Here is a 24,833-nt window from a genome sequence, read left to right as displayed (position 1 = left end):
TCGGATATAGAGGGCAACCTCATCCCACGCAGACATTAATAAATTGATTGATTGATTGATTGATTGATTGATTGATTAGTTGATTGAGAGAGAGAGAGAGAGACGGCTGAAATTCATGCTACTGTGTCGGTAGACTAAGAGCAGTACTTATTTTTTCACAGAGTCCGTAGAGCGTGAAGCGAAAAAATAAATAACCTTTATTTTTTCGCTTCAAGCTCGATGGACTCTTTGAAAAAGAATTTCTCTTTTGCTCGTCGGACTCGGCCAAAAAATAGGGACTGCTCGTAGTCTACTGTTTTGCAGGACAGCTAGAACGCCAATTTTTTTAGTGTTGGAGCATTGCGTGAAACCCCCCAAAAAGGCAAAGGCAACTTGTGTTCAGTCCTTGAAACGTAGTGAAGGGCACTTGTTTTCTTCTAACAGTCTTGTAAAAAGATAATCGATTGATAAGTTCTTTGTTGTCTTGTCTCCTGTTTCGATTTACTCGACTCTAAACTTTAAGTTGTTGACTCGCTAGTCGATACTCCAAGTGACAGTGACTGTCAACTTACATTTCAGTGCTATGTATAGTGAAAATAATTCACAATGGAAATCCACACATGTTCGCATTGCGGACTCACTTTTATTATATATGTACGTACTTAAAATAAACTGCCGACTTTATGTCGTCATACTCACTCAATACTTGTAAATTAGCAACATCAGAAAATTCTGATCCATAGTCATTCACCACTCGACATCGATATCTTCCCATAAGGCCGCTTACATTAGAAATTTCAAGCGTATGGTTGTAATGGTAAACGTCTTTATCGATGATGCTGTTGTCTTTAAACCTAATAAGTCAAAAGTATGATATTTTTGAATGCAATAAATGACATATAGTCTACAGTAATGATTCTTCAGCATCTTTGTCAATGCCCTTCCAAAATGATGGTTATTTTAAAAGGTCTTCCTCACATACTCTCCGTCGAGGCCATGTTACAGCATTCCTTTCATCAAAGCTCGGCTTGTATGTTCTCCACCGAGCCCTGCTAGCCTTCTCTTCTGTAGAGCCATGTTGCAATTTATGCAACTCATCAAAGCCCTGCTCGCTTTGTTTTCTTCCCTTGCAATTGTTTTGTATAATAATAATAATAAAAATTCTATAATAAGGCTTTTTTGTGCACAAAAATGATACTTCTTTAGAATTTAAATCATTACCACTCGAATTCCGGGGTAGGATTTCCTTCTCCACCGCAGCAAAAGGTCACACCTTGCCCAGAGAGTCTCATCTTGCTCCGAGGATGGAGAGTTATAAATGGCGGCACTATAACAAGAGATAGTTATATAAAGCGCTGGTTCTAATAGCTTAAAAGCTACTCGATTGAGGCTTTTGTTTTCTTTATATTTTTGTTTTATTAAAAAATCTGTCAGTAGTAGTAGTAGTATGGAGCGTTTCGTGACGACACTTAAAACAGCTGCTACTCTAATCTCCACCAACAATTTTGAAGAGATGTTCCTTATACTGATTAAACCAAAATAAATTAAAAACAAGAACTTTCGCCGAGTATATTTTAAGGTATAATCCTCAAAGGGTAAAAAAAAAAGGTTTATTGGACAAATTATTTGACAAAGCAACCTAAACTCACTGTCAGATTGATGAAGCCAATAAATATTTTCGCTTAAAGATATTCCTCTGCATTCGGTTGGTGTAGCTGTGATAGAATGCAAGACGATCACGAGCCACCTTACAACAACAGGTTTTTGCGTACGTACGATCGGGTCGGCATTCACAGCGGTCAAACGCAAAAATTGACGTCGCATCCGGTCTTCGCCACCTCGAACTTTTGACTCGAAAGTGCGCAAACTTTTGTAAGAAATTGTTAAAGAAATAGTACGGGGAAAGAACATTTCAAGCTGCGAAACTAAGTGAAAATGAATGATCAAATTTTTAATCCATGAGCGGCGTATAAACCTTAACTTTCCAGGGACGGCGTTAACTTTTGGCTTAAATTTAAGACTTTGTATGGAGAATTTTGGCACGCGCGCTGCGTTGACCGCTGTGTGGAGTCGGCAAGTGTTTATCGTCAACTGTATCATCAACTCTTGCAAAATTAATTGTGAAGAGAGTATTGATTGTCGTACTTATTGGGCTTTCGAAAATATTTTTTGCCTAATATTATCGTCCATAACAAGGCACGAAGGCAAGCGTGGCCGAGTGGTTTAGGGCGCTGGTGTTGTAGTCCGGAGGTCACCGGTTCGAGGCCTGCCCTTGCCACTAGTTGGATTTGTTTCTCGGTTGCCCCGAGTTCAAATCCTCGAACACGCTTTGTATATAGCCAACTGGTCTGCCCCCTACTAGTTGGGATTTTTAACCTTGTTATGTTCATTTATAAATTATTTGTTTCCTCTGTTTCAGTGGCATGCCTGTAAACTAGCTATCTCGTTGAGATATGAAGCTAAGTGCATGACCACTATAAAGACATATTTTTTTTTTTATTTTTTTTTAAGGAGGTCCGAATTAGTCCCAATTTGAAAGGAAACGATAGAAAGGAAACGATAGCTAACAAATCCCAAAAATGTGTTCGAATTAAAAGGCGTCAAATGAATCTTTTTTTTTTAAGTAAACCTCTTGCGTAAACTACCAAAGTTAAGACCTTAAAGCTAGTGGTAACCACAGGTTAGAAATTGCGGGCCTTGCAATTGACACACTTAGAAAAGGTACCGGTACCAGAGTGCGTAATTTTAGATGGCAGTGATGGACAAAAGAGAATTATTCCGAGTAATTAAAGCGTCACGCAAGGAGTACATGTATCTATCGTCTCCTATTGCCGTCAAAGTGAAATCGAGCACTCGGTGCGAATTGAGATGTGATTTTTTCTCAGTCGGTAAACTCGACAATATGGCCGTTTCGAAGTTACGCAGTGAACTGGGGCGAGTTTCAAATTTTCAGTAATCGATAATCTGAACGATCACGGTAATATTGGTCATTTGAATAAAATAAACGAAGATATGGACCTTGAACGATGGTTCAAAGTCTTTACAAACCTCTCTAATTGTAGGGCAGCGTCCCCCAAAATCCGTTCTGTGACAGTTGTAAAATCCTGCCAAAGACCAACTATTTGAAAGAAACTAAGATGAAAATCACTTTGTTTGCACATTTTAAAGAGTATCACACAAATCATAAAAAAATAAGAGTTAATATGGTTTTGGGGGACGCTGTCTCAAAATAAGAGACGTTTGTATGGATTTTAAACCATGTGTCAAGGTCCATAACCTCGTCAAATCACCAATCTCATCGTGGTCTTTTATGTGGTGGTGTCAGATAATACTCGCCCCAGTTTCCTGCGCAACCTCGGAATGACTAAGGTTGTGCTCGTCTATTATTAACGTGACGCGATAAATGATAAATCACTGGACAAAAGACAATTATTCCGAGTAACGTGTCACGCTTAATTGCCACAAACCGGCCGCGAACCAGTCAGACTTGTTTTTTTTATTTTATTGACAGTTTAGCGAAGTGTAGTAGAACACGCGGTTTGAATTAAGATGTGATTTTCCACAGTCGATAACCTCACTATGTTGTCAGTGTTATAACGAATTTCTCGAGTATAACCGTTGTTGGAATCATTCGCTTAGCCGTGGTTTGTCTGCAATCACAGCAATATGTCTCAAAAGCAACACCTATAAAACAACGTCTGCAAATTGTAACGTTTGCAATCTTCCATGTGACAGAAGCCTAGATCTTATGTGACAAACTGTTGAGAGATTGACTCATTTTTGTGTGGACTTTAAAGTCTACACATTGTTGTCATGCAGTTTTTTTCCGATTGGGGGGGGGGGGGGGGGGGGTCACTTTCCGTGATAACTCGGGTTAGTGCTTTCGGAAGTTTTCGACAGTGATCGGAGGATCCGAAGTTTCGGTGGGCAGCCAAGGCAGTAAACCCAGAAATTCGATCAGTATCGAGTAAGTCGCACTTTATTCTTGAATCTAGAAGCCTTTTTTGACACAGCTTTCGAAGAACGTGTGGTGGCTGGAAAATATACATCAAGGAACAACTTCAAAGGCAGCGGTGGCGTAGATGAAAAGTGAAATAACAATCACGACGGCTGAAATCTTCATATCTAATGAGCTGAACAACTGCGGTCATAGGTCACGTTTCTTGTTTTTCACACTTTTGACTCACTTTCCACAGTTTTTGTTTCTCTGTGCGGCTTGAGCATTTTTGATTCGCATATTAAAACGAATCAAATGTCTGGTTATTTATTTATTTCAGCTTTGCCAAACACAATGAATGCACAACGAGTTGTATCAAAACAAGTTCGCTGATCATGCATGTTGTTTACTTGTCTTGGACTCCGGGATATAATTCACCAGCTCCATTTCTCTCAAGTAGTATATTTAACAAAAGACCGATGTCGAATTCAGAACTGAACTAAAACATTGTCATGATAAGAATAAAAATAACATCGAACCGTAGAATATGCATATATCCAAACCGTGCGACAAAATAATTTACATCGTGTCTAGATACCCGGCAGCCGGGAAGTGTTTTCAAAATACTACATACCCGGCAGTTTGAAATTATTCTAGAATTTCCACGGAAAAACCAATCCAATCCTCCTCAAAACTATAGATCTTTGCTTAGAAATGCCAAGCGATTTCAATTATAGTTTTGGCTTTGTGTTTGAGGAAATTTTCGAGCTTGGGCATACTACAAAATCTTGATTCTTCGACACTTAGAAAAAATTCGTACTCTGACTCCGGTGTCAACTCTTATAGAATAATTTCTACAAAAACTGAAGTTGAAACCCTGCGAGAGTATTCGATATTTGCTGAGAAATGCGAAGCGATTCTAAATAATGTTTTGCTTTTGTTGTGGACGAATTCTCTTGGCTTCGGCGTACTATAAAATCCACGACTCACGGGCACGGTTGTTCAAAAGACTAGATACCCGGCAGTCAAAAATTCATGAATAATCAATACATTCAATATCCACAAAAATGATCATTGAAACCTAGCTCCCGAGAGTATTTCAGTATTTCAATTTTTGGTCGGAAATACCAAGCGAGTTTTTACAATGTCAGTTTGGTTTTGCACAAATTGTACGAACTTTATGTGACTCACGGGCACGATTTTTCAAAGACTACATACCCGGCAGTCAAAAATGCTTCCCGTTTTTCCATCAAAATTTCCATTTGAACCTGCTGAGATGTCGGGGTAGAAATACCAAGCTATTTTCCAACTTAAGGCCTCAACAATTGCCTCGGCAAAGTAGTACAAAATAGCTACAAAACGCTTGAGCGTTCGGTGACGAAAGTCCGCCACCGATGTAACTTCCGGTGTGACACTTAAGTGGCGTGACAAAGGTGGCACGTGGTGTTGGTTTTCGCGCCAAAACGAACTCAGCGTTGGAAGCGACGAAGTTCTTCTGTGGGCTAAACGGCTTAGCGTTGGAAGCGACGAAGCTCTCGGTTAAATAGAAATACAAAGCGTTCCTCTATATATAGTCACTCAAGTAGATTTTTTCAAATTCAGTGGATTTGTCCCCTCAGTGAGGAGACCACTCTCAGATCAGTTCGCAACGTTTGCCTAATAGCGTTGAGGTTCTGTTGATCTAGGTCTGGGTCCTACTGGACCTAGTAACTAATAAGGGTATCCCTTTTTAGGACTTTTTCAAAGCGCCGGTACTTTCGGGGTTCTATAGGTAGGTAAAATACACGTTACGTTCGCGGAACCGTGAATTTTCCGGGGCACCATCATTTTTGTGGATATTGAATGTATTGATTATTCATGAATTTTTGACTGCCGGGTATCTAGTCTTTTGAACAACCGTGCCCGTGAGTCGAGGATTTTATAGTACGCCGAAGCCAAGAGAATTCGTCCACAACAAAAGCAAAACATTATTTAGAATCGCTTCGCATTTCTCAGCAAATATCGAATACTCTCGCAGGGTTTCAACTTCAGTTTTTGTAGAAATTATTCTATAAGAGTTGACACCGGAGTCAGAGTACGAATTTTTTCTAAGTGTCGAAGAATCAAGATTTTGTAGTATGCCCAAGCTCGAAAATTTCCTCAAACACAAGGCCAAAACTATAATTGAAATCGCTTGGCATTTCTAAGCAAAGATCTATAGTTTTGAGGAGGATTGGATTGGTTTTTCCGTGGAAATTCTAGAATAATTTCAAACTGCCGGGTATGTAGTATTTTGAAAACTTTTCCCGGCTGCCGGGTATCTAGACACAATGAATAATTTAATTGTCGGTTCAAATAACGTCCTTCGCCGCCTCTCAAAACACCGACTTCAAGTGAATATTTCGTAAACAGAAAAATATATTTCTCCGCCTTTCTACGCAAGCTACTAAGAAATTATTTGTGAAAGCTTATTGAAAAGTTCTTATTCCAAAAAGGTTAAAAAAGAACTCATTGAAAGAAAATAAGTTTTTCAATGAGTTGTTTACACAAGCTTTACACAAAAAGTAAGGGTTGTGTAAACAAGCGATGCGAGACAGTTCACGTGCTCCACGCAACATTTCTTTTTTTAATTAAAATAGTATTCTATCTTGCTAGCGATAAGGAAAGGCTTTTGGTCTAATAACTGCTGTTCTTGTAGGATTCTAGGTTTTTATTTGCATGAAAAAAGGCATTTGTCGTGAACGACGTGACAAAGGGTCACACCACGCTCCTTCACATTGCGTGACATCCCAAGCGGCAATGGTACCGGGGGGGGGGGGGGGGGACTCCCATATGAAACGGACGGGGATGCTCGTCGGAAATTTTGAAAAGAACCCCTAAAAGAGACCAATTTGGGTGTGGCTCAAGCCTTTCTTGACCCCTAAAAGATACCAAAAAACTAAGAATGGAGTTTATATTTGTATATTTCTTCGTGTGTAACCCTAAACGAGACCATTATGGCTAAAAATATTGGCGTTTTGGGCGTTTTTTCCCGGAACACCCTAAGCGAGACCAAAAGTCCAAAATTTACACCCCTAAGCGAGACGACGAGCATCCCCGTCACTTTCATATGCGAGTCCCCCCCCGGGCAATGGTAACGTTTGTTTCTTAAAGCGTAGTACATAAGACAAGTAATAGTACACTTTGTTCTTCCAACAGTCTTGTAAATAATAAATTGATTGACAAGTTCTTTGTTTTTTCACCTTGTATCTCGAATTACTCGATTCGAAACTTGAAGTTGTTGGCTGCTACAGTAACTCATTGATTAATTCATAATGTCAACTTTTATTCAAATGAAAGTCCACACATGTTCGCATAGCGGACTCACTTTTACTGTTATTCGCATTCTTATCGTTCTTGGAGAACATATTTTTCTCTTCCGGTGTTACGACAAACATTTTACGTATTCCGATCATTCTTTGTGGAAGAACAAAATTTTTAACTTCCGCTTTCGGTTCGTCTTCTATTAATGCGGCGTGCACGCGTAAAACGCAATCCGCTGGTCACGATCAAGATTCGGGTTGCGGGCTTCTCTTGGGCACGCAATACCCCTAGGTACCTGAATTGTTGTCAACAACTGGCCATCATTGCATGATAGCGGCCATGATGCTATCTTTTGATTAACGAAATTTTATATAGCCACTTTTTCAATAGTCCCTGGTTTGCGCTGGAGAACAGTTAACGATTTAAATCTTCAACGGTATGTCTTGAGTGGACAAAACACAACTTTATATTCACTATTCCATCTCTTTTTTTCCTTGAATAACACCCCAAGAGGTTATCACATTGCAATAAGTGAATTATAACAAGAAAAGACCATTTTAAGATTGCTTGAAATATACTTAGACAAAACACAGTTTTCAGTACGTTCCAGCTCTAATAAACTTTGATGGATCAGTGCTACAAACATTTATCAGTTACCACTACAAAAATGGAATCAAACAATTGCCCAATCATTGATAAACAAATTGTGATTATTTTCTTGGCGTCTCTGGTAACCATAGCAACGGCATAACCTGTTAAAACACCCTTTTTTAGCTTTAAGTGTTTAAAACTCATTTTTCATTACTGTATAACGATCAGCATGTTAAGATACAACGTTTTGCAAAGTAAAAAAAATTCTCTGCAGCGAATTCAAGTCAGAGTCACGTTAAATTTTCAAAAATGTAGACACCGCTCTAGGGAATGTTTTTTGAAGTTTGCAAAAAGTTATATCTTAACATGCTGATCATTATTCAAAAGTAAAAATGGGGGTCACCGGACTTGTTATTGAGTTATAAACACTCAAAGCTAATATTAAGAGTGTTCTTAACAGGTTATACCGTTGCTATGGTTACCAGTGACGTCAAGGAAATAATTACAATTTGTTTATCAATGAATGGACATTTGTTTGATACCGCTTTTAGAGCATTAACTGATGAATGTTTGTAGCACTGACCCATCAAAGTATGAGAGCTGAAAGTGCTGGAAGTTGTTGTACGCCTCCTTAAGTACCTGCGTTCTCCAGTGAAGTTTTAAGGTCTGCTGTTGTTGAATTCAATAAAGTTGCTTTCGTCTTCACAGAAATAAAACCTTCCCTAGCAATGAGCATCTCTTGATTGGCATCTGCACAGACATTTAAAGCTGTGAAAAAACCCGTTGCATTTGTCTGCGCCAAGACATTGTAAGGTGTCTCCACCAATGAGATTTTAGCCTCTGAAAGAGGTGCTTTATTTTTGGTCTGTACTCGGCCCGTAAGCACGTGATTTTCACATTTGCATGCATCGCATGCGGCATTCAGCGTTCCTATCACGCATATTCTGGAGCAATCTAGGAGTTAAGGATTTGAAATGGTTAGCAGCCAGTCAACACCCAACGAAACTCAGAATTCAGAAGTAATTGGTTACTTCAATTAAATGGAATGCTAGTTAAATATTACATGGCATTTTGTCTGGTTCCTCAACAATTTGCCGGTAGCCATTTATATTCCCAGATCGATGTATAAACCCGATAAAGATATAGCACAACGACAATACCATAAAATGTTTTTCGTGGACCTATTTGCCTGTAATAGCTAATCTAAGTAATTGGAATGCATTGGAATCTTGAGGAATAAAATGCATGCGGCTGGGACCACGATGCACTGTCCGTTTACGGGAACTATAAGTTAGCGGAGGTTATTCGTTAGTTAATGTTACCTTTAAATTTTTACGTTAGTTTGGCGTTTTTTAATTGATCTAGAGTATATTCGAGTCAGTTTCAATGGCTACCTGACGCCACAAAAAATAAACAAATCCAAGATGGTGCATGTTAAATTCGAAAATCAAGACATATTTTCAAAGCACATGGCGTCATCGTGTAATGTTGTGGATCTATAGATGGTTAGATGAGGGTTCTAAGGGGTATTGGGGAACAATTAAAGAACATAGTCAATTTCAAATAGGGAACAAGGGAATATGAAACAGTTTTGGGGAACACGAATCCGGAACAAAACGCTCTGAAAGGGAGGAGAAATGATTTAAAAATAGGTAAAGCACACGTCTTGTGACACTGTTTGTACACTTACGTCGTCAATGTTTTTTTTATTATCCGCAACTAACAATGATTTCCGGCTGTCGATGAACTGGAGTAGGCGTATGAGATAAATATTCACTACATTATTTGGATTCGGCTTAGACTTTCTTAAAGTCGTTTGCTTAAGTCTAGATTCGGCTCTGCCTACTGAAAGATTTCGTGGTTTACAGTAAACGTTCTTTAGCCGCAATCAGACTAGCTGTAATTAATAAGATGCCAAAAAAGGGAGGGTTAAAATCACTATGAGCTACCCTAACTAGGCATTTCTCTTTTGGCGGTAGTTCAGGGGTGGCCAATTAATAAGCAGGAAACTAGTGGAAAAAACTGTCGGAACAAGGGAAACAAAACTAAATTAATAACCTGGGCAGCTCCAGTCGGCACAGGTCTTGTTTTGCTGATCTTTCCCAGCACATGAAATAGGAGCAAAAACTGCGCGTTGATTCTGAGCGATGCATTTTCTTGTACGGAAACGTGTACCATTACCACAGGTTTTCGTGCAGTCACTCCAAGAGCTCCATCGAGACCACTTGGCTTCTGAAATTTAAAACGAAGTCGTAACACTATATTTTATGCCTTCTAAGATCGTTTCACTAAAGATTTTGAGATAATGGCATGAAGCTGAAGGTATAATGTCCCAACATTTCGGCTACTTGATGACGCCATTATTAACATGACAACTCGGTTTAATATTAATCCGCGGATTATTTAACAATTATTCCATGAGCCCGCGTTGGATACGAGGTGGTAAATAGCCAACGAGGCGCGAAGCGCCGAGTTGGCTATAACGACTCGTATCCAACAAGGGCGAATGGAATAATTGTTTTATTAAATTCTTCTCAAGTTTATATCGACTGGACATTTCATTTTGATGTAAACGAAGTGATAGTATGAGGAGGCGCGGGAAAATTTCTGGCGCGGTGTTCACTTCTTGAGTTGAATGAAACATACGAGGAAAGCGAGCCAGAGAGTTTTCTTTCCAAGATTTTCCTCGAACAATCTCCTCTAAAGTCGTCTAAATATCCTGGAAATTGTGACAACAGTTAAGATTTACGAGAAGATCCGAAGCAAAAGCTTTTCTGGAAACTACAAGTCTTGTGCAAGTCGAACGAAGCAAGTGTTTACATTGTACTTCTTTACGGCTCCACGGCTGTCATCAAGACTGCTATATTATTTGAAGCGAAATTCAGCTTAAAGTGGAACATGTTTGTTGAAGTATAAAAGGACAAAACCAAGATTGAAAGGTAACAAACTTTACGGAAGTGCTGAGCCTAGTTTTATGACGTACACTGAATGAAACTGTGTCAGTTTGCCGTTCTTTCGTAAATTATTTGCTGCTTTTCTACTTTATTGACTCCCTCTTGTTGTGTGTTTACAAGTATTATTAATTAAACTTTTCGCATCAATCCTTTTGTTTTGCGTAGTTAATTTTACTATGGCATTTCTGTGGTTGTGGTAGGCACCGCTGATTATTTCTTGTTCATAAAGTTCGCCAAATTTGCTGTTTTTCAACCATTTTTCCGATGGAACTGTCGCTTCCCGGAGAAAAATTTTAGCTTGGCAAAAGTAACGCAATCATTTTCCAAATAAGGTCAAACTAATGTATACGAGCTGACAACCGGGATTGAGTGAACCAATCAGAATGCTGGAAATGCAATATCCGTGGCTGAAAATTTAATAAAATAATAATATGATTATAATAGGTTTATTATAAACCGGTAATATATTATTATAATCCGGTAATAGATTATCATAATCCAGCAATATATTATTATAATCCAGTAATAGATTTAGTCACGGTATAAAATTGGAAGGATTAGATTATTATTAATAATAACATACGGATTTATATTTATCTCTATTATAATCCAGAAAAAGAATCCTGTGAATATTCGGATAACAGATCAATATGACAGACACTGTAGACATACTGACATAACACAGGACTGACAGAATTGATATTAATATCCTAGGTAAGATTAAGAGGAATCCTATATAGGATTGACATTGTTGAGATTACTATTAAGATTCATATTAATCCTAATTAATTTTTGCATTGCTCAAACATCAGTAATAGATTATAATAATCTGTTACTGGTTTAGGGACGGACCATTATTTTCTTTGAGGGGGGGGATGAAAAAAATTCCTCTAGCTGCAAACCTTTTTAACTCGGAAAAGAGTTGTAGTGGGCGAAGTGAATTCACTCCTTCACTCCATCACTCCTTCACTCGTTTCCTGTTAGACATATGCACGCAATGCGTGCAAGTGTTTTAAGGCCTCCAGAGAGTTTGACCTTTTCTCTGATACCTACATTTCTTGTAAAATTACATAAAATTAACATGCTTAGTCACCAACCAAAATATTGTATTAATGTCAGTTTTCTTGAAATAATATTATGATATTTATTCAGCTATAAGCCGAGACCGTAAACCTTTGGTTTTTTAGAACCAGTTAGAAAAAAACTAACCCAAAACACTCAGCTAAAGATGAATTTATTTCAGTACGATTTGGTGAAAAAAAATCGCTCGACTTATAGCCAATGATATTATTATTATTATTTTTTTTTCGTTACTTTCAAATAACAAAAAGGAAAAATAAAATGAAAGAAATCAATTTGCAACAGATGGGAACTCTATCTCTTGGCCTTTCGGTCTGCTCTCGATCAGTATTTGATGACAATCAAAGTGAAGTAAAAAGAAGTTTGTTGTTTTCGATTCTTGTTTCATAATAACTTTTCCGAGTTTAGTGGCTTATAGCCACTTTTAGTTATTAGTTTATGCACCTCTTACTATTTTATGTTATACATATCGTTTTTGCAAACAATTTATGTTGTCTTTCCAGGCCCTGCAAACAATTATTTTCAATATTTTCATCCCCCCCCCTCCTCCAAAAAAATAATGGTCCGTCCCTTATAATAATCATTAGGATTAATATTAATCGGATCAATATTAATCCGAGTTGTCCTGTAGCAAGGAATGAGAGAGCATGCGGTTGGGAAAGATTTAGTACCGTTTTACTCGGGCGTTTTAATGTTTCATGTGTTTGTTTACAGTTTTACACGTAGAGCTGCCCAAATGTTAGATTTTTAGATATAATCCTCCGTTCAAACAGTTCTAGACCGACATTGCGAAATTTCCATACCATTGATGCGGTTTTCCTACTTTCTGCCTGCTTTGACAATAATGGAGTGCTTGTGTAAATATAACTTTGGAAAATAACGTACTATTATTGAAAAGTAATTCCGACTAGATATATTTTTTTGGTGTGTGAAAGAAACACATGTTGTTTACTGGAGCAGGACGTTATGGAATCCAGTCGCACTTGATATAAATAAATATCTTACCTTTGTTAGGCACAAGACTAGCAATTACTGACAAGGAAGCTATGCTGCTGGTTGAGCTGATATCACTCATTGAGGATATGTTTGGTGCATCACTCATACTGCTGGGGGTTGTGGTTAACGACGCCATTTTTGTAATTGACGATGTCTTGCTTTGCCGAGAATCAGTTGATATAGTTTTTACTGAAGGCTTTGTCTCCGTTCGTAGTGACGAAGTAGCGACTAACAAAAAAATAACGGTACAATGTTGAAGCATATGTATGTTTAAACAATGGTTACAGCTAATTTTTTTTTTTTTAAATGTCGTATTCTCTTCAGTCATTAAAATTCAGATAAATTTGTCCCCCGTATGCACTGGTTTTGGGATAAAGTAATGAAACAAGGAGGGTGTCTTTTGCCTTAAGTAAGCCCTCACTCAGGACTCCTGGAGTGTTTTTCCATGTTCATAAGACTTATATGAGTGTTATTATAAGTGAGGCAAACCTGCAGTAGAACGACTTAGCCTTGACGTAGTCCTAGTTGTGGCTGTTAATGGCGTTTTGCTGTCGAAGTCTGAAGCAGCAAAACTTTGTGTTACTGATGATCGTTCGGAGGTGAAAGTGGAAAATGCACCTTTCGCTGTACTCATTGTAGTATCAATGGCCTTGAAGGATGAAATCATCTCAGGTAGAAAACCATTTGTAGCCTTTAAAGACGCGTTTTTTGAAGTCGAGGTATCGATGATAGACACTAAAATTGAATAAATTGTAATAATAAACAATTATAACTAAGATTTATGCTTTTGAACAAAATCAGAAAATTGTATTCACACAAATTTTATACTTTCAAAACCTCGGCCTCGGATTTATTCTTAAAATATTCTTGAAATTTCTCAAATATCAGCCTTGATATTCTTATAAAATATATTCATTCGATGAATGAATGAAAGAATGAATGAATCAATCAATCAATCAATCAATCAATCAATCAATCAATCAATCAATCAATCTATTTTATTAATGTCATGGCGCCTGATAAGATCGATTGCCCTGTCTACCCTTGCCCGGAGGTTCATGTAAAAGCGCGTGTCAATAATTTAAATATAGTATAAAAATAATGGGAACTAGTATAAGTAATTAATAATAGAAATAATTAAACCCACCTACACTGAAACTTATTGTTACACCCTGGATTAAAATCCAAAAAAAATATATAATTATGCTGAAATGTTTTTAAATTATTTTAAAAGTCTCAAGTTAGAAGAATGCTTGATGTTAGCCAACCCTCTTCCTTTCTTCCTTCCTCCCCCCTCTTTCCCGCTTTCTTTTCGTCCCATCCTCGACAGGAGAGCCTGTTCACAGGCTAGTTTGATGTAAGAAGGGAGCTGATTCCATAAGTGCGTTAACTTATAAGTAAACGAGTTTTGGAATAGAAAAGAGTGTAGTTTACCATGATTGCTTTTATTCTCTCCACTGCTCTTCACGTTAATTGGAAGTAATGTTGCAAAGAGGACCGCTATCGCAACCAGAGCAACAACAACCAAAATGAACACTAAACATCGCCGATTAGGGCTGCGGGAAGGTGTCACGGATACCACGTATTTATTTCTCTTGGCATTTCTTTCCTCCGGGGCTGACGCCATAATAACCTCAGGGCTCCCTGTCATAGAAAGAAAAATGGTGCTTGGATGGCTACTAAACCACACATGAACAACCTTTATGTTAATGTAAATTAAAAAGAAAGAATACAAATGCGAACAAAAACGTGGTGCCATAAAACCTAACAGACATTTTGCGTTTTCATTTCGAAATACAACATACTGTAATTGTTTTGCGGCATCCAAAAACATATCACGACTGAGATTAAAAACAGGACAAAACATTAAAACCAAGAGGTCTTATTGCATGGCAGAACTGAAGTAATTATCTTTTAACTTTTTCAATGTTCCGAAATCTAGTCTATAACTAAAGGATTTGCTGCACAGTTCATTTTAAGTCTTTAAAAAGAAAAAAAAAAGCTGTCAATTGGAAATAGCAAACAATTTTGGCTTATACAGTAGAATGCCGATTTCTCGAACCTCTCGGGAAAACATAAATTGCTTTGAAAAATAGGAAGATTCAAGAAATGGGGGTAGAATTACAGAGAAGTACTATCCCGGGAAACGAAAATATGTTTGAGAAATCGATTGGTTTGAGAAGCCGAGAGTAGAAGAAATCGGGATTCTATTGTAATCGTTAAACCCTAAATGATGTTTTCGCGGCTCGCAATTCCCAGTAATAATAGAACATTAAACGCACCGTTTAAAATGAATGTCACCAAAGTGGTAATAGAACTCACTAGTTTCAGCTTGCTGCGTCTTCCAACAGCACTTTGTCACCAAAAGGTTTACAGCACTGTAAACAACAGGTTTAACTTCCTTCTCAACTCAGGAATGCGGTTCATATCCCAAAACTCTAGCTCTTCAGACAATAAAATTAGTTTTGCACCAACATATCAGTCAGAAAATGTCAGTTAACGAGTTTGATGTATTTACGTAAAAATATAAGCTCTTGACTCTTTCTTTTGAGAGTTCGATATTGAACTTAAAAAGTCCAAACAGAATCATTTTTTGTCCCTTTTTTTAATTTAAAAAGCAAACTTCTGTGAACAAGTAAGTTTCGCTTACTAGTTTATGGCTTTTCTTTGAGCAAGTCTTCGAGCAACACTTTGTTACTAAAACGCTTTCAATAATGCAAACATCAGATTTAACTTCCTTCTCAATTCTGGAATGCGGTCCATAGCAAAAAACCATTCACTCTTCAGTCAATAAAATTAGTCTTGCACCAACATATCAGTCAAAAAACTGTCAGTAACGAGGTTGATGTATTTAAGTAAAATATAAGCTCTTGACTCTTTTCGTTTGTTTGTCTAATCGTTTGTTAGAATTAATTTAAAAAGCAAACTTCCGTGAACTAATAATCTTCTGCAGCTATCGACTTCAAACAAAGCCGGTTTGATAAAGATCTATTTGTGTTAACTTAAATAGACTGACAGACCTACTACAAGAGACTTACTCCTGGGAATATACGTAGGTTGAACCTTCCTTAAGTTCTCCTTGGAAACTTAGTTCAAGGTTTTTCTTATCCTTAGCTGTTAAGAAATGCCAGATGAACATAACACGTGAGCTTCTTGCGGTGTTGCATGATAGATCATGCTCAGTCCGGACCTCTTTGACTTTTTTTTTAATTTTCCTAGCAATTTTTTCTTTCGCAAGTCCTTTCGAAATACAAAAATAAAAAGAGGGACTCGATCATTGAAGTAAAAACTATTTTGGTTTGTTTGTCACTCTGAATTTTCAATATCCGCGGTATTGTTTTTGACGCTGTAGCGATGTTAAAGGTCATTAAGGAAGTGGTTGTCTAGAGAAAGCAAGTCCGACTAAATGAACATAAGTGGCCTCCTTATTTGAATGCGTTTGTCAAGAAGAATAATTTCATTATTTCAAAAGACAAATACAAAAAGAGTCCGTGTCTTTCTTTTAGTTTCGACTCTTGTCAGTTCGCCTCCTCCACCTAGTCGTATGCTTGCTTTAAAGTAGAAAACTGATAATTTTTAATCACGACTTCTTTAACCCGTATGAATGAAAGGTAAAAATACATTAACGCTTATGATAAAATTAATATGTTTCGTTCTTTTTTTTATCATTATCGCAATTATACAAATAAAGAATACTTTGACAACAAAAATTATAGAAACAGCTGTAACAACCATAACACATGGACTACGCATGGTTTGCAAAAAGAATCTAAAATTCTCTTGACATTTTGCGTGCTATTGTAGCTCTCATCTATCATTACTGTTGTTTATAGTTTAACTCGTTTCCAGTACCTGGCTTTGAATTTTTAAGTTTTAAAACCTCTTTTGCTTTTTGTTACCGTCACTTCTAAAGATGCGTGATGTAGCATGCGAAATGCATTCTTCCCATTACATTTAGATGTCGGAGGACAGAAACTCTACGCTCTGAAATCGCCGATGCCGCAAGTAATGTCAAATACTATCTTAACAGATTGAAGACCTCTTCTATAGTAGCGTTTTGGGGAAACAAGTTTCGTTGAAAGTTTGGGGATATGAGTTTCGTTGCCCGGGGGTATGACCTCGCTTGGAATTGACTGATACATTATATTAGGCCAGACAAAATAGAGTGGCAGAAATAATCATAGCTAGTGAGTTGTGTCATTGCTACAAAGTCATTAATGATAAATTGCTGAAGACAAAAGAGACTGGTCAATTAAAAACAGGCACTTACAAGGGTGATCAAGGATTTTATAAAGGGAGGAGGGGGTTATAGGTACAAGAAAGTTAATTAAGGTACGAGTTCTGAACTCATGGATAGATGATGTTTCAATATTTAATTATATATAGCCTATGAGATGTCAAAATCAGCGACAGAATCTGCGAAACATGTGAAAACATTTCGAAACAAAGTGCAACACAAAGTTAATGTGCTTTAAATAAGATATTTCCTGAAAAGTGTTTTATTAGCCTGTTTTCCGTGGGCGCGCGAAGTATTAGTTCGCGATCGAGTAGATTCGCCGCTTACCCTAGGACACGTTTCTCCTATCCCCAATCCTCTCCCAAGTAAGAATCCAAAATGGCACCCGATCAAAAGGCATTCGAATGCGCTCAATAAATACGCCTGCTCTGCAGGCTAGTGTTTTATAAGTGCTTGACCTTGTTGATGGAAATTAAAAAAAAAAATACCACTAAGCCTCTTGAGGGATTAAAGACCTTACTATTAGTATATGAACTCTCTACGAAGACGTAAGGCAGTTATCACTTAAGAGAAGGAGACTGGCTATGACATGGGGAGAACGTTTTGGCCTTCAGAGGCACAAGTTGGATTGCATCTACTGTACATGTAAGTTCTAGATGCATGCATGCAGCAACTTCCTATCATAAAGCATGTTCAACCACTCAATAACAAATTCCTTCTTTTATAATACATTTATTTTTAAAACCCTGTCATACACTGTAGTTAAATGAATTTAAATAATATAACAGCTAGAGGGTATAAAAGCTTTGAATATAACAGAGTAATTTTTCCAGTCTATTAACTAACCTTTCTCTGATAGCTACGTTTTAGGCTTAAACGTCTCAGCTTGATATAATTTCTATTTCAGACATTAATGGAGCAAAGATACAATGCTTGTTGAACCTCATTGAAGGCTAATAACAGATCAGATACATATATATCAGGGCCGTACCTACTAGGATTTGTTGTCTGCGTGGGCAAAGTCGGCTAAACTCCGCTGCGAGGGCAAACTCCAATACAGCTACGAGATATAGCCAAGCAAAATCAAACACTATGTTAGAAATTTATCCCCCCCCCTCCTCCACGCCGCTAGGTACGGCCCTGTATTTCTTATTTAGGTTTTCTAAATATTAATCGATTGTCTCTCGGTACCACATTTTATATTTCTTGTTTACGAAAATATTGTGGGCCCTCTTTTTAAGAAAGTTGAATACCCATACCATAGATTTTGGAGAAATGAAAGGTTTTTAAAAAACTACTTTTATGTATTTCTATGTTAAAATTGATATCACAATAAAAAAAAATTGGATCCTAATTATAATAAACGTTAACTGTTATTTTCAACTACTCTTAAACTCAAGTTGTTCTTTATGCCATAATAAGCAACATAACTACTATACCCACATTCAAGGCCAACAACAGATACGGATATTGTGTGCCCTCTTTATAACAGAGTTGATTACCCATAGATTTTGAAAAAAATATTAATTCTTGTTTTCTAGAGGCCTTTTTTATCGCTTAGTAGGTTATCCCCCAATGTGTCAATATTAGTTCAAAAATATTTTAAGTTTAGGATATTGATTCTGTGTCAGTTTCCAAAGGCGTGTGTCCCAACCAGTAAAGGTAGATGGGGTCTTTAATTCAGTATCAGTTTTTGCACCAAGTGTGTTTGTAGTACCGAATTGCTGTCTGCCATAGCTATCTTCGATTCTCCCAGAATTCTCTCCGATTAACCCACCCACTCTGTCTCTTTTTCCTAAAAGCTGTCCTATGGCATAGCATTTTGCAATTGTGCATCGATTGTCTCCCACTAACCCGCCAATAATCGCTGAGCCTGAAACATTGCCTGTCGCATAGCTATTGTTTATTTTAATATGGTGTCCAAAACTACTAAGGCCCACTAAGCCTCCTATGTAATACCGCCCTGAAACATCGCCTGTCGCATAGCTGCTTAGGATCGTGCCAGAATGGCCTCCCACCAAACCTCCTATTTGATTTCCTATTCCTGAAACAGTGCCTGTGGCATAGCACCTTTGGATGGTGCCAGATAAATATCCAACCAATCCCCCAACAGAGGATCGTCCAGAAACCTTTGCTGTCGCATAGCTATCAGTGATTCTACTATCGCTGCCACTGCTGCCAACTAAACCTCCTATGTCATAGTCTGTACCTAAAACTTGTCCTGTAGCATAGCTATTGTCTATATAGCCATCATTATCTCCGACTAATCCACCCAGTCTGTCTTTTCCTAAAACCTGTCCTATGGCATAGCATTTTGTAATTGTACCTCGATTGTCTCCCACTAACCCGCCAGTAATCCCCGTGCCTGAAACATTGCCTGTCGCATAGCTATTGTTTATATGAACATGCAAGGTTTGGTGTCCACCACCACTAAGGCCCACTAAGCCTCCTATGTAATAACGCCCTGAAACATCGCCTGTCGCATAGCTGCTTAGGATCGTGCCAGAATGGCCTCCCACCAAACCTCCTATTTGACTTTCTATTCCTGAAACAGTGCCTGTCGCATAGCAGCTTTGGATAGTGCCAGATAAATATCCAACCAATCCCCCAACAGAGGATCGTCCAGAAACCTTTGCTGTCGCATAGCTATCAGTGATTCTACTATCGCTGCTAGTACTCTGGCCAACTAAACCTCCTACGGAACGTTTTGTACCTAAAACTTGTCCTGTAACATAGCTATTGTCTATCCAGCCAGTATTCCATCCGACTAATCCACCCAGTCTGTCTTTTCCTGAAACCTGTCCTATGGCATAGCATTTTGTAATTGTTCCTCGATTGTCTCCCACTAACCCGCCAATAATTCCCGTGCCTGAAACGTTGCCTGTCGCATAGCTATTGTTTATTTTAATATGATCTCCAGAACTACTAAGGCCCACTAAGCCTCCTATGTAATACTGCCCTGAAACATCGCCTGTCGCATAGCTGCTTACGATCGTGCCATAATTCTTTCCCACCAAACCTCCTATTTGATTTGCCCAGCTTTCATAGTTTGTAATATTCCCTGTTCCTGAAACAGTGCCTGTCGCATAGCAGTTTTGGATGGTGCCTTCAAATAATTTTCCAACCAATCCCCCCATGCACATAGTATGGTCCAAAAACCTTTGCGGTAGCATAGCTATCAGTGATTCTACTCCCTGTGTCACTCGTGCCAACTAAACTTCCTACGGAATTATATTTTTTTTTGTACCTAAAACTTGTCCTGTAACAGAGCTATTGTCTATCCTGCCATAATTATATCCAGCTAATCCTCCCACATTTTGTTCCCCCATAACCAATACGTTTTCAAGTCCTAGGTTTTTCACTTGTCCAGTTCTTTCAATCTTCTCAAACAACCCGGTGTTTGTTTGACTACTCAAATGAGTCGAATCGATCTTCAAATTCAGAATCTTTTTATTGTTCCCATCCAAATTCCCTTCAAAACGTGGCAAAGGAGCAAAGTTAGCAATAGAAGATAGGTCGATGTGTTGTGTAACTATAAAATATTTGCCTCTATTGTTGTTCCATATGCTTCGTAGTTTTTGCAAGTCTTGGATGCTTGCAATTTTATAAGGGTCCTGGCTTGTGCCTTTTCCAGGTCCATCCGAAGCGATGCTTTGGCTTGTCACAGGTTTAATGGATGTATGTGCTTTGGTACCAGGGGAAGAACAAGCACAAGATTTCGTGGCTGCAACTTCTTCAGTGATCTGAGTTATCTTTTGCTCAAGCTGCTGGGTCTTTGCAGTACTAGAACACTCCAGTTGGGTTTTGTTTTGATCAACTGCCTTTACTGACTTTCGAAGAGCTAAAAGTAATGGAAATAAGTGTGAAGAATATTTAAGCAGTGAATAAATGAGAATGCTGTATACTTTATATTTTTACGGAAACAGAATTATATTTTTACGGAAACAGAATTTCCGAGTGGTCCTATCGAAGGCATGTCCAGAAATGAACTCGATCAGCTAAAAAAAAAAGATAAAAAAAAAAAACAAAATTTGTCTACGTTTGAAAATCGCAAAAATTACAAGAATTACAAAATTTTGTAAATTGAATTTAATTGAATTAAATTTGTAAATTTTATGATTTTCGCAAGGCCATGCAAAAAACGCAAATTTGGTAAATTTTGCATCTGAGTTCGATCCTGGACATAACTTTCCTGGATATCAGGAGTCAACCCTAAGACATTCTGATTACTAATTCGGTAGCTCAATGGTAGAGCATCCAAACTAGTACACGAAATAGAGTTCAATTGTTCAAAGTCCGATAAAGCTACATTGTAAACCTGGGTTGACATTTAATTACTAAAAATTAAAGAACTTCTTCCAAAAGATATTTGTCTTGAGTTCTAGTCTTGACTGAGACTATTCTACACCATCAGCTTAAAATTAGCATTTGAAAACATTTTGAATGAGCAAGATGGAAATCTCAGTTTAATTTTAATCGAGGATTAGCGTTGGAACAGCCAGGCGCAGAAGGTTTTAGGTTTGACTCCTGATAGGAGCATTTGGGATGTCTTTTTTTCGAGTTTGCCTGTGTAATTCACTTTAATACATCATTCTCCGCAAAAAATAAATTGCAGCGACTGAACAAAGAGTTAAGCAAGGATATGATCAAAAGACTGTTAGTTACTTTTGAAACTCCACTGTACAACTAACATGAACACCGGAACAAGGCTTTGAGGCATGCGTACATTGGTCAGCAGGCCCAAGATTTTATAACACTTCGCAAACCCATCAGTTACAGTAAGAAGAGAAAACAAAGGAAAATACCACTGCAAAGGATGTTTGGAAATGTGGTCTTCATTATCATAAAATTGCATGAGCATTTGCTTTGATTTTTTGATTTATTTATTGATGGCTTGGGAAGCTATATCAAAGAACTAAAATCTAGTGTTTCATTCTCTTTACAAACACCTTGGAGAGGGGTTAAAATAGCTTAAAATGGCTCAGTGAACTCCTTAGTGTTTACATTTTTGTTGTGTTTGATATCTTTGTCTTGTCAGGATGCATGTGGGGCTCAGGATTGTTGCGTGATGAGATAAAGAATGGCTGTGGGGGGACCACCCCACCCCCTGCAAAAAAAAAAAGATAAATAACAAAAACAACGACAAAAACTGTTTGAATGTTTTTCACGCATGGAATGAAAGACCAAGACCTTTAAAATTAGAGACAGATTTCGTATAGAATGACCATTATATTTCAGCGTACATGTTTGTGAGTCAACAAACCAGCCAAAGGAAATACCGTAAAATTCCGGTTATAAGCCCTCCCGGTTATAGGCCCATCTCCCGCTCTGAAGGGAAAAGCGCCCTGGGGACGAGGTTGCATCTATCTGGCAATAAAAAAATACATCCGATTATAAGCCCCCCCCCCCCCGGATATAAGCCCCCCTCTGCCGGATGACAGTACTAAACAGGGCTAAATGTTGCTTCATTATGCGTTTTTAACTTAAAAACGTGTTTCGATCACCACTTCCGTGGCTCGTTTCGAAACGTTTTTTTATTCCGCTTATAAGCCCTCCCGGATATAAGCCCCTCCTTTTATAAGCCCACCCAAAACCCCTTACGACGTTGTATAAGCCCAGGGCTTATAACCGGAATTTTACGGTATTAATGTTTTGAAAAAACTTAATGTCAATCAAATTTTATACGCTGTTCAAAGGTCTTTTTTTTTATCTTGAAGGAAAGCAAGATTTATGTCCGCATTATGGTTGACCTGAGAGGATTTTTTCTCCAAATTTTCCTCAAAGTTTCTAACTGACATAAAATGTCTCAGCACAATGTTGCGTTATTTGACCCTGACTTCAAGTCTCAAAATCTTGCAAGATCAAATTTAAATTGAGTATCAAAATTACTGTTAAAATAGTGAGATTAAACGCTAAAAAAGAACGACATTTCGACCGTTCAACGGTCATTCTCAAGTTCGGTGTTAGAATAAAATTACATGTGCAAATATAATTAAAACGCTAAAATATGTACATACAAACAGTAGACAATAAGAATAAAAAGGCTAAGAATGGCTAAAATCAGTAACTTTGTGCGAATAGCATGCATAGTTGTAAAAGATATAATTAAAAGCGTAAAACAAGCGAAAAAGACGATGAGAATAAGAATATCCTAAAAATATTAACACTATTGATAGCTTAACCCTATTCCCTGACCTACAGTATTCATTATTATTATTGTTTTGACGGCGTCAATCGCACGCAATTAGTGCAATTAAGAAAGAAACGAAACAAGCAAAGCTATCCGGCAAGTCGACTGGCTTTCAAATTAGTACAATTATGCTTATCTACAGATCGAAACAGGAGGCTCCCCCGGGGAGGCTCCTGATCGCAATTCTCAGCCTTTGTGATATTTGTGATATTTTGTTCCGAAATTTATAGCGGAAAGTAGTCAAAGGTGGGAGGTTGAAAAGGCAAGGACAAAGCAACTTTAAATAGGAGAAGAGTCGTCGCAGCTGGTTCAGGGTTGTTGTCGTAAAAATAAGGTGTTTCAGTCTTGTTTAGGAAAAACTGCTCCTTTTCATCAGTGGTTTTTTATTGACAGTACTTAATTGTTACGACAACAACAACAACAACAATCTTTTATTTCATGCCCAGAAGAGTTTTACAATAAGTAAATACATGCAAGAGAAAAAATTAACAATAGCAAAGAGCACAGCCACTTAGAAATAGCTAAGGCTAATCAAGCTAAGTGGCTGGGCCAAGCGGAATAAAATATTGCAATAAAGTTACAGAGTATAAAAAAAACGGGACACGATTTCCATTCACACACACACACACACACACACACACACACACACACACACACACACAGACAGACAGAGAACAAAAAAAAGAAAAGTGTATGTACACACACAGAAATGAAAAATAAAGTTCATCAATGTACCAGTTAGTAGTTGGAGATAATCAATTATTTTAATTACGGTACTAGAACTAATCACTGAATGTTTATATCATCTGCAGCACATTGTCAGCCAGTGATGTCTGAGAATGCAGACTGCTGTGAGTGTCAAGAACAAGACGACTTTGTTTGAACACTGTTCTCGATGACCGAGAACTGAGTATCATATTGTATATGCATCCATAACAAAGCTTCAGAAGCTTCTGTTTCTTGGCGCTGTTCATGCAGTTAATCAAGAGAGGAGTGACAGTCTGAATACAGGCCTAGGTTTGCAATTTTTAGATGGAAATTACACCCTCACCCGCAAGGCAAATTATTGCGCTAGACAAAGGAGATGCGGAAATACAGTATTCAAAATGTTATCAGTACTTACATTTGTTGTTAGCGTCGCTTAAATAGTCTGAGACGTATTTTCCAATCAGGGATGCTGCAACGATAACAACTATAAGTACTGCAATAACACCAGCGATGATCACAACTTTTCGCCGGGGCCTTGAGGGAAACTTAACCTCCACCCAAGCATCTTTGGCAGGAAGTTGCTCCGGAATTCCTTCATTCACTCGAGGAAAAGCCTCTAAAGGGATCATTTGCATCTCGCGCGACGACGCCATATAGTAGCTAAGCGTCCAGAGAGAGACCGTACGTTAGTACTAGTGTCGCAACTAAGAATGTAATCGAGTTTCTGTTTACAATTTGAGCGCGAAGAACGAGCAACGACTCATCTTGTGTTGGAATGTTAAGATAGATGGAATTTCAATATAGACAGATGTTGTCAATCGATGTCAGTGATATTGTCAACTACTAAATACTTTTTTAAAAGCGTTCTCTTTGCATGAC

At 37.9% G+C, this 24,833-nt stretch overlaps 1 protein-coding gene across 1 annotated transcript in view; it reads right to left on the bottom strand.

The window, feature by feature from the left end:
* LOC144665028 (uncharacterized) overlaps positions 1-24,707 on the bottom strand; it is a 31,220-nt gene extending 6,513 nt beyond the window's left edge. Inside the window, exons 1-11 of the mRNA XM_078526210.1 lie at positions 24,370-24,707; positions 20,280-20,897; positions 18,711-20,117; positions 15,142-15,228; positions 14,254-14,463; positions 13,309-13,554; positions 12,829-13,047; positions 9,848-10,021; positions 8,429-8,743; positions 1,201-1,306; positions 679-833 (exon numbers count right to left, since the gene is read on the bottom strand). Of these exons, the coding sequence (XP_078382336.1) occupies positions 679-833; positions 1,201-1,306; positions 8,429-8,743; positions 9,848-10,021; positions 12,829-13,047; positions 13,309-13,554; positions 14,254-14,463; positions 15,142-15,228; positions 18,711-20,117; positions 20,280-20,897; positions 24,370-24,607 (3,775 nt within the window). The 5' untranslated portion in view covers positions 24,608-24,707. The remainder of the gene's footprint in view (positions 1-678; positions 834-1,200; positions 1,307-8,428; positions 8,744-9,847; positions 10,022-12,828; positions 13,048-13,308; positions 13,555-14,253; positions 14,464-15,141; positions 15,229-18,710; positions 20,118-20,279; positions 20,898-24,369) is intronic.
* Between the last annotated feature and the right edge of the window lie 126 nt (positions 24,708-24,833).

The sequence above is a fragment of the Oculina patagonica genome, chromosome 9 (assembly GCF_052425735.1).
Source record: "Oculina patagonica isolate OP01 chromosome 9, crgOcupat, whole genome shotgun sequence".
NCBI lineage: Eukaryota > Metazoa > Cnidaria > Anthozoa > Scleractinia > Oculinidae > Oculina > Oculina patagonica.
This window is presented reverse-complemented; position numbering and strand designations above follow the sequence as displayed.